General features: G+C 39.4%; 1 protein-coding gene across 5 annotated transcripts in view; it reads right to left on the bottom strand.

Annotated features, from left to right (window-relative positions):
- trpm7 (transient receptor potential cation channel, subfamily M, member 7) overlaps positions 1–16,380 on the bottom strand; it is a 171,989-nt gene that overhangs the window by 112,374 nt on the left and 43,235 nt on the right. For all 5 annotated transcript variants that reach the window (XM_059953134.1, XM_059953135.1, XM_059953137.1 and 2 more), the window contains 2 exons: positions 5,333–5,412; positions 2,218–2,256 (listed from right to left, as the gene is read on the bottom strand). In XM_059953134.1, the coding sequence (XP_059809117.1) occupies positions 2,218–2,256; positions 5,333–5,412 (119 nt within the window). The remainder of the gene's footprint in view (positions 1–2,217; positions 2,257–5,332; positions 5,413–16,380) is intronic.

Below are 16,380 nucleotides of genomic sequence, written 5' to 3'. Positions count from 1 at the left end.
CCAGATTACTACAGGAAACACAAAAAAGGAAACTGATGATGACCTTTGTATCCTCACTGGCCACAGCAGTCATTAACGGATTGTTCAAGAAAGGAAACAAGGATAACCCTGGAATTATAGTCTTATGTCAACGACGGGCAAATTAATTATTGGAGAGGATCCTTAGGGACCAGATTTATAATCATTTGGAAAAACAGTCTTATTAGAGATAGTCAGCATGGTCTTGTGAGGGGCAGGTGATTGTGTTTTGAGAATGTGACAAAATATTGATGTGTAGAGCAGTGGCTACGCAGGGCGAGCACAGAATTTAGTAAGGTGTTTAAACAAGGTTCCACAAGGCATGCTCATCTAGAAAGTCAGGAGGCATTAGATCGGTGTGGGGGGGGGGGGGGGGAGGAGGAGGATAAATTTAGAGGAGATACCAGAGACAGTTTTGTTTCTAAGGCGAGTGCAATGGTGGGGATGGGAGTAGAGTTTGACAAAATAGGGATATTTAAAACTCGTAGGCACATGGATGCAAGAAAAATGGAGGGTTGTGGTAGGGAGGAAGTCTTAGATTGATGGTGGAGATTTACAGTTTTTGGTACAGCATAGTGGTCCGAAGGGCTTGTACTATACTATTCTACAAATGGATTGGGATAAATGCTCAAAACAGAGTTTATACTTTTACAAAAGGGAATATGCTTCATTGATAAAATTATGTGGAAGGGTGCCAAGGTAAATGTGAACTCAAAAGAAACACCTCACTGGCTTTAAAGCACTTCTCATAACGTCATGGAATCAGATTATTTTCAGCACTAAAGCTACCACCTGACCTCTTCTACTGATGCCAATGAAAGGTCAGCATTCTTCAAAATCAGCCAGGACAGCACAATCGGCACAATCTTCTCTACCACCCATTCAAACTAGGCTTAATCCTTATGTCTGTTAAATCAAATAAAGTTTCTTCAACTTCTTTCCTTTCACCAATTAACTCATACCTACGTCCTTCTCCACAGATCATGAAGGGCACCAGATAAATGGGTGCCTTTCAAATTAACAGTAAAGAGCTTTCTAGTACTGTTCATGTGAAGTGACTGTTCCCACAGACTCCGTGTGGTTGACTGCCAGAAATTCAAGCAGCTTCCACATGCCAAATACAACTTTATCACCCTTTCTTTGTTAAACTGTACTAAGTTGGTTATTGAGCCAGCACTCTTCAAGTCGTAAAGTACTAATGGCTTGTCTTAATGCAAGATCATGCTGTTTAATTGCAATTTTAATAAGATGGAGTAGTCAATTTACCAAACACAGAATCACATACAAATTTAAGCATGCAGTTCACCTTTATAAATGTCAAATAGAGCAGAATAAATATAAAGGACACCTAGCTGTTTAACACTGCTCAAATTACAGGCAAATAGCAAGTAGGGCAACACTTAGCCAAAATGTACAATCTAAGAAACTAATAGGTTGTAAACACTCAATGTGTAATGGATGTAAAGGTTTCTGCAAGAAAAATACTGACTTTAACATTATGAAAAACAAGGAGACAGAAGTTTATAAATATTTGTGAAACACTCAGGACTTCACACTTCCTAAGAATAGCTATTGTTATTAATCATCATCATTAATCAATATAATTTGGTTTAAGTACAATTTTCAGCACTGCATTTAGAAGCTGGTATGCTCAAATGAAAATAACAATTCATGTTATCTACTAAGACAGCCTGAATGTTTTGCTTAAATGTGATGACATTTACACTCAGGAACAAGTGTTCCAAATCTTATTCTCAAATCCAGCATGCTGGTCTTTGTGGCATTTCTGAGGTACGTAACTGCTACCATTACACGATCCTCCCTCATGCACCACCCACCCACACCCAAGAGCAAAGTGAAATATATCAGTGAAGGTCATTAGCATCTTCTCAAGCATTGCAATTGCTCTAATTTGGGAAAGTTTAAAAAAGTAATGAAACAATGGAATACAATGATCTACTCCAAGAAATGGAGAAATTTATGTAACCATTTGGCTGGACCAAACAGGATAGCTGGTACAGGCAAACAGGACAGTAAAGGTCTTTTAATGCCTCCTAGCCATAGGATAGATCACATTAACTAGATTTAAAATCAATTAACTGTACTCAAATTAGGAGAGTGGTCTGCTTGCTGTGCAGATCCACAGCAGAGCCCCACTGTTTTAAAGTTCTCAAAAGGTGCCACTAAAATAAAATTTACCTGACCAACTGCTGACATATCTGACATCCTGGAAGACATCTGAAATCAGAAGTAATACAGTGAAATATTTTGCAGTTGCAAAAAACAAATAATGAGGGTGTTTGACAATAGCAATAAATTAGCAGCACTGACATATTTGATCTCAGTTAATACAAACAAAATAATCGCTCCATAGATTGTAATCTTTCCATTAAGAATAGATTTTTCAGATACATCAATATTTTAAAGCCAATAGATCAGTATTATCAAGTAATAGAATGCAAAAATGAAACCCAGAAGTAAGACAGGAGTAAAGTGTTACTGCAATTATACTTAACCTAGGAGAGACCACAGCAGGAAGACTTGCAAGTTAAAGCCCCCCACGATAACTGCTGTTTCATTCCTTATATGCCTCAGATATTTCTGTTTATTGCCTGTGTCACTGGAATGTTATAATTCGGAGGCCAACAGACAACTCCCAACAGTGATTTTTTTCCCTTTACTATTCCTAATCTCTACCCAGATGGATTCAACATTCCAGTCCTCAGATTTTATATCATCTCACTATCACCCTGATTTTGTCCTTAATTAAAAGTGCCACCCCACCTCCCTTATCTTCCTGCTTATCCTTCAGCATTATCTGACATCTTTAGATATTTAATTCGGTCCTCTCCACCCTGCAACCACATTTCTATAATGGCTCTAAATCATACCCCTATGTACTGATTAGTGCCACAAGTTCACTGACCTTATTTTGAATACTATGGGTATTTAGATAATAGACAATAGACAGCAGGTGCAGGAGCAGGCCATTCGGCCCTTCTAGCAGCACCACATTTCACTGTGATCATGGCTGATCATACACAATCAGTACACTGTTCCTGCCCTCTCCCCACATCTCTTGACCCCGCTAGAAGAGCTCTATCTAACTCTCTCTTGAATGCATCCAGAGACTTGGCCTCCACTGCCTTCTGGGGAAGAGCATTCCACGTATCCACCGCTCTGGGTGAAAAAGTTTTTCCGCATCTCTGTTCTAAATGGCCTACCCTTTATTCTTAAACTGTGGCCTCTAGTTCTGGACTCACCCATCAGCTGGAACATTCTTCCTGCCTCCAGTGTGTCCAATCCCTTAATAATCTTGTTTGTTTCAATCAGATCCCCCTCATCCTTGTAAATTCCAGTGTATACAAGCCCAGTCGCTCCAATCTTTCAACATATGACAGTCCCGCCATTCCGGGAATTAACCTTGTGAACCTACGCTGCACTCCCTCAATAGCAAGAATGTCCTTCCTCAAATTTGGAGACCAAAACTGCACAGAATACTCCAGGTGGGGTCTTGCCAGGGCCCTGTACAGCTGCAGAAGGACCTCTTTACTCCTATACTCAATTCCTCTTGTTATAACAGCCAGCATGCTAATAGCTTTCCTCACTGCCTGCTGTACCTGCATGCTTGCTTTCATTGACTATAAAGTGCCCTTACACTCATTGTGCTTTTAAAATCTTGTAATCTTTTTCTCATTTGCACTTGACTTTTCTTTACTCCACTCTTACTTTTCTCTTTTATATCTTTTACTTTTTATCTTTATCCAAACTTTTCTCTTTTACTTTATCCATATTAAACAGTACTATCTCAATTGTAAAAAGCTAGAAGCAACAGGAATATTGAGAATTTGCATACTGCACATAAACGACTAAATTTTTATGGAGAGATGAAGAACACAAATTAATGAAATGTTTCTATCTACAGGGCTAGAATGCCCAGCCTTTGTTGGACCACACCCAGAGCAAAGTAGTTCTCGGAATAAGTTAATTTGCCTCTGTAGGTTCGAGAGTTAAATTGTGGGAAGAGAAAAAACCCTATGAAACTACCTTTGCTTTCTTTTGGGGGGAAATGGAAATACTTGGGTCTGACAGCACTGGTAGAGAAACACTTCAGGTTGATAGAGTTCCTGATGCAGAGTTTCAGCCCAAAAATTCATTAACTCCTTTCCTCCCACAGATGCTGCCTGACCTGCTGAGTTCCTCCAGCAGATTGTTTATTCCCTAGGTTCCAAATCTGCTATCTCAAAAATCTTCTCTGGATAAAGGAAAGGGTTGCTTGCTGTGGGTATAGAGAACTGTAATCTGGCAAAGCCAATTTGGAGTTTAGAATGTGCATACTAGCAGGCAAAAACAAGGAAAATTCCAAAGCACTTTACAAAATATTGAAATAAGGAGGCAACAAGGAACAGATCAGGATTCAAAAGGGGAACAAATTTCAATCTGTATGAAGCTCAAGGATGTAGACAAGGTCTCAATTGAATAGTTCTCCTCTGCATCCACTATGGAGAAGGATTTTATACTTGGGACAATTACTGGTTTGAAGGGGGTAAGGGGCTGGAATTTTACAACAAATTACCTTGAAATGGACAAAGTACAAGATGCTTTATGATTCTTTATTGTACCATTCAATCAGAATTTTAAAGGTGGAGAAAGGTGCATTAAGGGTCAACAGAGGAGTTTGCTGGGAATTGAAAAGTTTCTTAAACATCTCTGGCCACAGAAGATGGGCAATGGGGCTCAGCCAAGCAATTACAGCGCTATGAGCCTAAAATCAGGGATAAGGAAATTATTGAGGAAAAACAATTTGACAGATAGGATTAACCTGTACTTGGGAGAGGCATAGATTAGTTAAGAACAGTCAGCATTTTTTCCCACTCAAATGCTGTTTGAAATCTAGAGCTGACTAGCTGAGGAGCTGTGAAAACAGGTACTCTCACACATCTAAGTGGTATTTAGATGAGCACTTGATACACTTTATAATGTAAAAGGCTTCTCGATATACAATGGAATATGGTGCACTGCTGGGCCTGTTTCTGTGCTGTACAATAAACACAATAAATGAGGCCCTGAAAAGATTTCAGACAATGGATATAGTGAAGAATCACAAAGCACTGTAGCTCCACAAAACTGAAAACTAGTGCAGTTTAGTAACTATTTAAAATTAACCAAGGCACTTTAACCTTCACAAATTAATACCAAATGATAACTTTTTGGCATCTGTACCATAAATAATATTTATATTAGAAAACAATTAATATCCAAACAATAAAAGTGCATTCAGAACTAAATCATAATTAAATTGATATTTCTTTACCTGTGTGGGTCTTTTGAGCTTGGAATTATATAAACACATTCTCTCCTGGTAAAAGTGTTCTCTATCCAGGATTTTTGGGACTATAAAATAAAACAGATCAGGTTAAGTACTTCAGAAAGCAAATAATTTCACAAGTTTTTGTATTTGGCTAGTTTTGTGGAACCACTGCATCATAATTCATCTCAATCAGGAATTTTCGGAAACATGGCAAATAATCCTAGAAAAATAACTCTCAAAACGACAAAGGTAATTCAACTACTTTCAAACTCTCTTAACATGAGCTTCCTGTTTATTTCAGTTTGCTCGCCTTTTTCATTCTCTGGAAAACTGAGCTGCAAGGAATTTATCCAAAAAAATCCAAATGCAACTCAGCAAAAAGCAATGACCGGTAGTTTTCCAAAGAGTCTGCAAAAATACTGGGAATTTGGGTGGACAATGTTCAGTTCTGTGCATGAAATGATCCAAATAAAAACCTTGCATTTGAGGACCATTGTTCACAATTTGCCTCAAACCTGTAAAACTGTTAAGATCATGACTGTTCCACTCCACTTCCCTCCGCCATGCCCACATCTCCATAAAACCCGTAAGTCTATCAACCCATTTTGAACAACTCAATGACTAAATGTCACAGACATCTGTAAAGGGATTCTGAAGATTAAGTGTGAAGAATTTTATCCTCATTTCAGTCATAAATTACCTACTTATTTAGAGAATGTGATCTTTGGTTCCAAACTCAACAGCCTGAGGAAACGACCTTTCTGTGAAGCCATTTAAGTCGTTTTTTTTTAAAGTATGCTTTAGTGAGATTATCTCTTTATTCTGACCACTAGAAAATAAAGGCTGAATGAATTCAATCTTTCCATTCCAGGATTAATAACCCTAACTCAATTATATCCTGGTGAATAATGCGTCCACTACCTTTATTGTTTCTTTTAGTGAAGACAAATCCCTCTACTATTTATTTACTCTCCTTACAAACCCTTCATTGTGTCTGAAAGGAGTATTACAAAATTGAAACAGGCCATCTAGCCTATCACGTCTACTCTAAACCAAGAGCACCCATCATATTAAACTCATCTTCCAGCAGTAGCGCATCCCTAAGCCTCCCAAAATGCACCATTGCACATCTACCTGCAATAAAATCCAGCTGTCATTTCACCAACATACTTATAGACTACCACCAAACTACAAACTCCACAACTATAACCACTAACCTTACCAAACCATTTTCAAAACTGCACCTATTCTGGACATCAAGTATTCTTCATCGATCCTCTGCAGAAGGCAAACAACACTCAACTCTTGGATCTAATCTCAATAAACTGACTTTTTTGATGTTGCAAAGCAATTGCAGTTTTAAAACAAAACTGATTTATTCCCCAACCAATGACATTGGTACTGAGCTCAGGTGAAATTCAGAGTAACACGCTTCAATTTTCTCCCATTCATCCCAATCTGAACAGAAACCAATGCCTATTCCCTCTTGGAATTTGTTTAAAAAAAGACATATTGAACTACTGACCAATTATATCAAGTTTCGCACAAAGATAAAATTAATAAAATTTTAAACATGCTTGACTTAACCTACACTGAAAATTTCGATCTACGTTCCAAGCATGAGAAAATGTAATGAGTAAGTTTTATTGATTTTGTGCCTATCAACTCAAGTATTTTTATTTCTAAACTTTCAGAGATGCAATTCTGGTGTCCCAATCAGCAGCAGGAGCAGCACTACAAGGTGACTTCTCACAGGTCGACAGTGCACATTTAAAAGGAGAGCTTTGCAGGTGTTCGGTGTCATTCTGGCAGCCCAATCAGTGGCAAGAGCAGCCAAGAGAGGAGCAAATGAGAGGACAAGCAGAGTGACCATTGTTCGGAGTGGGCCAGTGGTAAGAGTGGGAGTGTCACGCTTTTGCTCAAAGGAGGCCTTGGCGCGAAAGAAGTGCTGGCTCTGGTTTTAGCTGTCTGGGTAAGTTTCTGTTAAGTTTCCATTTTTCTTACTGTGTCAAAGGTATTTAGTATAGTTTAACTGGCCACTGTGCATTCTTCAAGCCGGATGTTGGAGTACTGGGAGAACCACAGTCTCCCAGGGAACTACACGTATGTGCAGTGCTTCCAGCTGCAGCTCCTTGAAGACCGTGTTAGGAATCTGGAACAGCAACTGGATGACCTTTGGCTTGTACGGGAGAGTGAGAAGATCATAGATCTGAGTTACAAGGAAAGTCACCCCCAAGTTGCAGGAGGCAGGTAGCTGAGTGACTGTCAAGAGAAGGAATGGTATGGTGAATAGGCAGTTAGCACAGATCAATCCTGTTGCCATTCCCTTCAAAAAAAAAATACAGTTTGGGGTACTGTTGGGGGGGGGGGGGAAATTCACCTCCCAGGAAATGCCACAGAGACCAGATTACAGGCACTGAGCATGGGTTCGTGGTGCAGAAGGGAAAGAGGGAGAAGGGAGCAATAATGATGGAGGAGACTCAATAGTCAGAGGAACAGACAGGAGATTCTGTGGATGTGAACTGGACATCCAGTTGGCACATTGCCTCCCAGGTGCCAGGGTCAGGGATGTCTCAGATCGTCTCCACAGCATTTTGAAGGGGGGCGGTGAGCAGCCAAATGCCTTGGTACATATTGGTACATACCAATGACACAGGAAGGAAAACCAAAGAGGTCCTGAAGAGAGAATATAGAAAGCTAGGTAGAAAGCTGAGAAACATGCCCTCTCGGTTAGTCATTTCTGGATTGCTACCTGTGCCACGTGCTAGTCAGGAAACAGGATGATATGGCAGATAAATGCATGGCTGAGAAGCTGGTGCAGGGGAGCAGGGATTCAGGTTCTTGGATCATTGGGATTTTTTCTGGGGGAGGTATGACCAGTACAAAAGAGATGTGTTGTACCTGAACCCGAGGGGGACCAATATTCTTGCAGGCACATTGGAGAGGGTTTAAGCTAATTTAGCAGGGAGTGGGAACTGGAGTGAAGGGACTTAGAATAGGACTGATGGTAAAAAAATGCAAAGTTAGTATGCAGTCAGACTATCAGGAAGGGCAGCCAGACGACAGGACAAAATTGCAGCCAGCAGGGCAAGTATCAGTGCATTAGGGATGCAGAATCAAAAAAGAGTAGCTAATACAGTACTCAAAGTCTTATATCTCAATGCACAGAGTACAAGAAACTAGGCGGATGACCTTGTTGCAGTTTTACAGATTGTCAGGTTTGATGTTGTGGCCATCACTGAATCGTGGCTGAAGGATGGTTGTAGTTGAGAGCTGAATGCCCAAGGTTGCACATTGTATTGGAGGGATAGGGAGGTAGGCAGAGGGCCACTAGAAAATGAAGCATGAGAAATAATGGCAAATGAACTAAATGAGCATTTTACATCAGTCTTCACTGTGGAAGTCACTAGCAGTGTGCCAGATGTTGAAGGGAGTGAAGGGAAGAAGAGAATGCAGTTACTATTACAACAGAGAAGGTGCTCAAAAAGCTGAAAGACCTAAGGGTACACAAGCCACCCGGACAAAATGAACTGCAGCGTAGAGTTCTGAAAGAGGTAGGAGGTAGAGGTATTAGTAATGATCTCTCAAAAAGTCATTGTGCTCTGGCATGGTGCCAGAGGAAAGGAAAATTGTAAATGACATTCCACTCTTTAATGTCACTCCACAAGGGTCTATGTTGGGTCACTTCTTTTTATGCTGTATATCAATGATTTAGATGATGAAATAGATAGGTTTGTTGCCAAGTTTGCAGATGATATGAAGATTGGTGGAGGGCAGATAATGTTGAGGAAACAGGAAAGCTTCAGAAGGACTTAGATTAGGAGAATGGACAGCTGGATGACCTTCGGTTTGTACGAGAGAGTGGGGAGACCACTGATCTTTACAAGGAAATACCCTTCCAAGTTGCAGGAGGCAGGTAGCTGGGTGACCTTCAGGAAAAGGAATAGTACAGTCAATAGTCTTGGTACATATTGGTACCAATGACATAGGAAGGAAAAGCAAACAAGAGAATTTAGAAAGCTAGGCAGAAAGCAAAGAAGCAGGACCTTCAGGGTGGTAATGGGATGTTTCCCATGGTGGGAGAGTCTAAGACAAGAGGACACAGCCTCAGGATAGTGGGGCATCCATTTAAAACAGAGGCAGAGAAATTTCTTTAAATGTTTTATATGCATAGAAAAGTAAAATACGTACTAAATACTAAGACAAACGTTTGACTAACCAATGCTAAATAATACTGGATGTACCTATTCTGACTTACTTAGTAAGAGAACTTCTGATTTTTTCGATCCTGATCCACGATAACCTACACACATCCTCCCATATACTTTAAATCATCTCTAGATTACTTATAATACCTAATACAATGTAAATGCTATGTAAAATAGTCATTATACTGCATTGTTTAGGGAATAATGACAAGGGGGAAAAAAAGGTCTGTACATGCTCGAACAACAAGTGCTGGAAAAGCACTTCCGGGTTTTCTCAATCCGCGGTTGGTTGAATTTGCGCATGCGGAACTCGCGGATAAGGAGGGCCAACTGTACAAAGAATTTGAAGGTATCAACATCATCTTGAATATTACAAAGAAAATGAAGATTTGGAGGATGCAATCATTGACAGAATTGTACGAAAGTAGTCCATTATCTACACTAGATGTCTGCACTGATTTTGTTGTCAATCAAAATGAAGACAGCAGATGAATTCCTCCATTGGTAACTATTAGGAACTGATAGTTTTATAGCACTCTAGTAGTATTGATACTGTTCTAAATTATTCTGCATTTCATTTAAGTACATAACATGTTACTAGTTATACGGCAGTTTATCTTTTATATGAGCCATATTGTACTGGTCCTGACGTGTCCCAATTAACCAGAATCTACAACAGATTGGAACTAACAACAGAGCTTCAATGTGGTCTGACTGATATACTTAAAGCAATTTTATTTGCTCTTAAGGCGAATCAGAAAAATGGACAGTTCTCTAACATCAACCATCCACCAGCAACGGGCTCTACATTTCAAAATTGCCAATGACATATGTTCTTCCTAGACCACCTACTTAGTAGCTAAGGCAATTTATGCTTTGTATATACAATAAGCATAACACTGCCACAGATGACACCAAATCACTTATGCTCAGGTAAGAACTTCAATAACTGGACACAACATTGCCTGCAGGAAGCATGTGGACCAGTCCCAATTAGTCAGTGCTTTTCCAGACGCAAGCAGACCCTATCCCTAAGTATCTTCTGCAATAATATCCTTTGTTACCCTTGGAAAAAATATCACTGATCTATAGCTCTAACTTCCTTATTAAACAAAGGAAGGAAAATGGCTGTTCTCCATTCCTCTGGGACCTCACCTGCAGCTAACGTTACAAAGATCTGTCAAGGCCCTAGCAATATCCTCTCTTGCCTGTCTCAATTACGAAAGATAAATCCCATTGATCTCTGGGATGTATCTACCTTAATACTCTTCAAGAGACCCAACAACTAACTCCTTTCTTGATATCAACATGCCCCGGAATATCTGCATAACCCCCTTCATCTCACTGTCCTCCTTGGTGAATAATGATGCAATGTAATCATTGTACTCAAGAGCTTTCTGCTCTTGCTCTAGTCATAAATTTCTTTTTCTCCTTGAGTGGTTCTATCTTCTTTCCCTAGAGGTCCTCTGTTCCAATGCATGTGTAAAATACTTTGAGATTCTTTTAAATTTCCTCTCCTCACCAAGGTGACTTCATGGTCCCTTTTAGAACATCTGTTTAGTTGTCTTCTGCTTCCTTCATATTCCTCAAAAGCTCTATCTAATATTGGCATCTCAAACATTACTCAATTCTTACTTTTGCTTTTTGACTAAATTTGCAACATGTTCCCCACTAGATGTTGCCTGACTTGGTTCATATAGGCAATTTCCATTTCCCTGCCTTCATCAACACCCTTTCTCCTTTAAAAAGCTCTATCAAGTTAGAAGGCGAGACAGAATTTATCCCCAATACAAAGCATGCTGACAATCCTCGATTGGACCCTGCCTTTCAAAATGTTCATGGATTCCATTTGCTAGAACAAGCATTTATAGTAGGAAGCCAGCTGAGCTTCTGTTCAAGGATGGAAGTGGTTTAGAAATTAATTCTGCCATTTAATGTTATAATTTTCTCCACTTACACTCAACTCTTGTACCTTGCACACCAGTCCATAGCAGCATATTTTCAAAAACTGTCAAACTATGTCTTCAGCTCCTCGCTGTATTACTTCTGATCCAATTATGGATCTATTTTCTAATGCTTTTAATTGGAGGTTATTTGCATTACAATGATGGCTGATTCTTTTGGGGGATTTTGGACTGCAAAATAAATCCTTTGTGCCATCAGTCTCAATAAACTCAGACCTTTAAAATGCTTGGATATAATCTGCACAAAAGTAATGCCTCAAAAATGCAAAAAGTTCTAAAAATGGTTAGCAATAAACAAATCTACTCCAACAGCAGCAGCTTTTATAACATACAGTTAGTATTTACAAAGCAGCAGAAGTCTAAAAGAACAAAAGCCACAAGTGCAACACTCATTTTCCCATGCAGAATCATTATTTTCCCAGGTAAGTGCCACTAGATTCAGGATTCTCGTATATATACACAACAATGCTGAATCTGCCTGTCCTTCATTAGTTTGTTCCTCAAAAATTCCAGCAAACACCCCTCTAACACTGCACATTCATGCACCCTGGTGCAATAGGTTCTCCGTTCTGTTCAATGGAGAAAAATGGCTAAAAGCAAAAACCTTTTTTTAATTAATTGCATTCAGTCAAATGTTAAGTGTGATTTTTTTAAATTCAAGTTTTAAATTGATAAAATGGTTTGATTTTTTTTAAACTATTTCAGCACCAGTGACATCTAGAATTTTGTTAGCACTTTACTGTCATTGCTGTGGACATCAAGGTTGCAGTGCTGCTCCATTTGATGCAAAACAGTACAGTATACTGATAATTCAATTACTAAAAACATAATGACTGCATTTAAAATAATGTCTGAGTTTTTTTAGAATGACATTCAAGTTAGAATTAAAGACAAACAACACAAAAATGAGGCATTGTTTAGTAGTACAACAGCCCTGTAGAACAAGCTGTTTTTCAGTCTGGATGTCCGTGCATCTGTATCTCCTGCCAGATGGTAGGAGGTTGAGCAGGTAATTCAGGGGGTGGAATGAGTCCTTCACAACTTTGCGAGCCCTCCACAGACATCACGAGGTGTAAATGGTTTCCATATCTGGTTCCATATTTGCCCCAATGATGTTCTGTGCAGTCCTGATATGCACTGCTGAGCCTTCCCAGGCATCAAGAAGGCGCTGGTGGTCCAAGAGAGCTCCTCTGTGATGTTCACCCCCAAGAATTTAAAGCTGGATATCCTTTCCACCGCTTCACTGTTTATAAGTAGTATAGCTCATTCATAGCTTCTTGATTTCCTGAAATCAATAACCATGTTTTTCTTTTGATTGAGTGAAAGGTTATAGTTATTGCACCATTCACAATTCCTGCACCACCATTCTGTATGTTGTTCCATTGTTATTTGTAATTAATCCAATCACTGGTTTTGTCTGCAAATTTGACAAAGTTTGTGTCATAGGCAGATGCTCAGTCATGGGTGAAAAGAGGGTAAAGGAGTGGACTCAGTACACATTCCTGCAGTGCACCAGTGTTTCAAGTAGGGAGGTTGATATGTACTTGCCTGATCTGACTACCTGGGTACAACTGGCAAGAAAGTCCAGAATCCAAATGATACTGAGTCCCAGATTGTGTGGTTCAACAGCCAACCTCTTGGGTAGTCTGGTGTTGAAGGCATAACTGTAGTCCATAAAAAACATTCTGATGTAGTGTCCTTATGCTCCAGATAGTTCAGTACAATGTGAAGTGCAATGAAAATGATGTTCTCGGTTGAGAACATCAACCTTACAGGCAAACTACTGCAGGTCCAGAGGAGCAGGGATGGTGTTCTTGATTAGATCCGACAGCCAGCTAAGCCTGCAGGGAAGGCTCAATTCCCTTTCCGTCATCCAACACTTAATACAGGTGGACTTTCACTAATCTGGCACCAGTGGGATCTGAGGAGTGCCGGATTAGTGGAAATGCCGGATTACAGAAGGATCACATTAATAGCTAACCGCCTCATCATACCTTTAAAATATCATGTAAATCAGTACAAGTTAGATAATAATGAAACAAATGAGCAGCAAGTGAAATTTTTATAAAGTAATATTCTGTACAGGCACAGATAAAATAAAAATAAAGGGTACAGGTAAATAAACAGGAATTAACTTGTAAAGAAAAATTGAGCACTTCCGCCTCTAAAATGAGATGTTTAATATACCTTCAGGCAAAGTTACATGTCTGCAAGTGTGGGGTTGTCAGGATCAGCAACATCTTCATCTTGAAAAGTGAGTGAAGCAACAGGAACTGGCTGGTGGCAACACATCTGGGTGAGCAGAAGTTGATGGCACTGGATTTTTGAAGTGTTAGCTCCCCTGTTGCACTTTTTCTAGCAGTTTTTTTGAACATATCTTCCAAGGTAAGCTGTTCCATAAATTTTGGTCTCTCTTTGATTAGCTTATCCTGCAGCATATAAACACTCATTATTTCTTGCTCAGTATGGGCGTGTTGAAGAGTTGTCTAAAACCAGCATTATTCTTACAGTTGTGGTGCAGGCCAGCAGAGTCACAGTGAGCTCGTGCTTCAGAAACAAATTTTCAAACCATTCTAGTGTGATGCTAATTGTAATCCATCCATTTTTGTTAGCAAGGTAAATTACAGGAAATTGCATCATACCTTTTAAGGCCCTGGGACGTAAACTTTTGCCAATGACCAATAACTTACATCTGTGGGTTCCTGTAGCATTAGAACAGCTAGCAAAGTCACACAATCTCTCGATGCCTTATACCCTGTTGGCGATTCTGTATCTGCTATTATTAGTGTTCTTCTTGGTGTACATTTCCAATACTCTGCTGCTGCTTCCTTGTCTGCTGAACGTTTTTCACCACACTATATGGAACTGTAAGCCATGATGCTGCTTGAACTGATGAAGCCAGCCTTCACTGTAGTCACACTCATAATCTAGTCCTAGTCCATGAAACACCTTTGCTTGTTCCTTCACCATATCTCCAGATAGTTCAACACCTTCATTTACATGAGGATTAAACCACATCAACAGCACTTTATCTAGTTCCGAACTTCTTCAGTCTTTCATTATGTTTCTTACGCTCATATTTCTTTGAGCCACTATCAGCAAAAAAATGTAGCAGCTTTTCTTTGTTTCTTTATATCGTACACTGTGGAAGAGCCAAAGTTGTAACACTCGCACAAGCTTTTCACCGATACACCACTGTCCAGTTTTTTTTTCAAGAGTTCAACCTTATCTTTAGTGGATAATGTGCGGTGTTTTCACTTCACAGCATGAGGTGCATTTCCTTTACTCACTGGGACCATAACTGGGGCCAAAAAAAGAGCAAATGATATTAATAAATGTAGGAAAACAAGCAAGAATCGCCTGTCTGTGCTTACAAGAGCGGGCCAACATATGAACAGATCTAGCACAACCAAAATAATGCACAGCAGATTGGTATGGTGGCCGGGGAAATTTGAAATTATAATTGGGCGGAAAATTTGAAATTAGTCCTTGATTAACAAAGGAACCAGATTACAGGTAGTTGGATTAGTGAAGGTCAGTTATATAGGATAGAAACAAACCCTTCTGCCCAACTGGTCCATGCCAATTAAGATGCCCAATCCAAACTAATCAAGTAACATTCTAGATCTTTCTAATCCATGAGACTGTCCAATTGTCATTTAAACTTCCTATTGTACCTGCCTCAACCACTCACACTGGCAGTTCATTCCACAAAGATACCAATCTGGTTTCTCCTCATGTTTCTACTAAATTTTTCACCTCTCATTAACCTATGCCGTCCAGTTCTAGATTTCCCAGTGCCAGGGAGAAAGAATAAGCCCATTCACCCTATCTATGCAATGTACAAAACACTGAAACTGGTTAGGGACTTGTAAGTGAGGATCAAATCATCAACTCCAGAGAGAAAGTTTTCAATATTATTGTGAAAGTGAACTTTGTACCATAGCATATATTAGTGGTGAAAGGAGGCAGCACACTGAGCTGATTAGTATGTTTTCTAGTTTGGAGTAGTTTGCATACTTACTAAAACTGTTCATTATTGGCACCTAAATTATCCCATTTAAGATATTTAGAATGCAAGAATTTAATAGTAAAAATGAATAAAAACAAGTGTTAAACAAGAATTTGTGGAAATTAATAAATAGCAAAAGCGAAAGTAGATGTGTGCTGCAGAGGAGCCAACATCTTCAGTGAAGTGGTCCCCTTCTCAACAGTCCCACTTTCTAAGCAATTTTATCCTTTAACAAAGCACTTTCCACAAAAATACTTGCACAGAAGATTGTTGAAACTTGTCATCTTGAATAACTGTAGGTAGTTTCTTTGGCCAACCTGAAAGCTGACTTTAACAATACTTTAAATTAAAGCAAAATCCAATATAATTCAAAATGCCAAGTATGGCTGAATTACACTGCATGCAGTCTTTCCCTACAGAGCAAATAATTAACTAAATGGATCAGCAAACCAAAGGGTGGTAAGCTTGTAGAATACTTCCAGGGCTCCCAACACTTAGAACATAATGCAGTGGACATGTATAAAAATCACAGACAAGTGCAAGAAGGTTACAGAATAGGTTACACTAGTAAGTGATTTCAACCAGGAACTTAGTGTGATTATTTTAAAAGTGCATTCAGAAGACTTTGAGGCAGCAGATAGTCCTGCTAGGAATGGGACAGGGAAGTACTTAAACTTTGGGAATATAGCTGGGCAAGCTGGAGTGGAAGAACATTCTGAAGATTATGATCACCATTCTTAAATATCAAAGCAATTAAAAGGAATGCACCTGAAATTAAGATCATGAATTGTGGAAGACCCAATTCTGACACAAAATTAGAGCTGGCAAAAGTAGTCTAGGGTCAGCTACCTGCAGGCAAGTCTGCCT

The sequence above is a fragment of the Hypanus sabinus genome, chromosome 28, assembly GCF_030144855.1.
Source record: "Hypanus sabinus isolate sHypSab1 chromosome 28, sHypSab1.hap1, whole genome shotgun sequence".
Classification (NCBI taxonomy): Eukaryota; Metazoa; Chordata; class Chondrichthyes; order Myliobatiformes; family Dasyatidae; genus Hypanus; species Hypanus sabinus.
The sequence above is the reverse complement of the archived record's forward strand: the minus strand, read 5'-3'. Positions and strand labels throughout refer to the sequence as shown.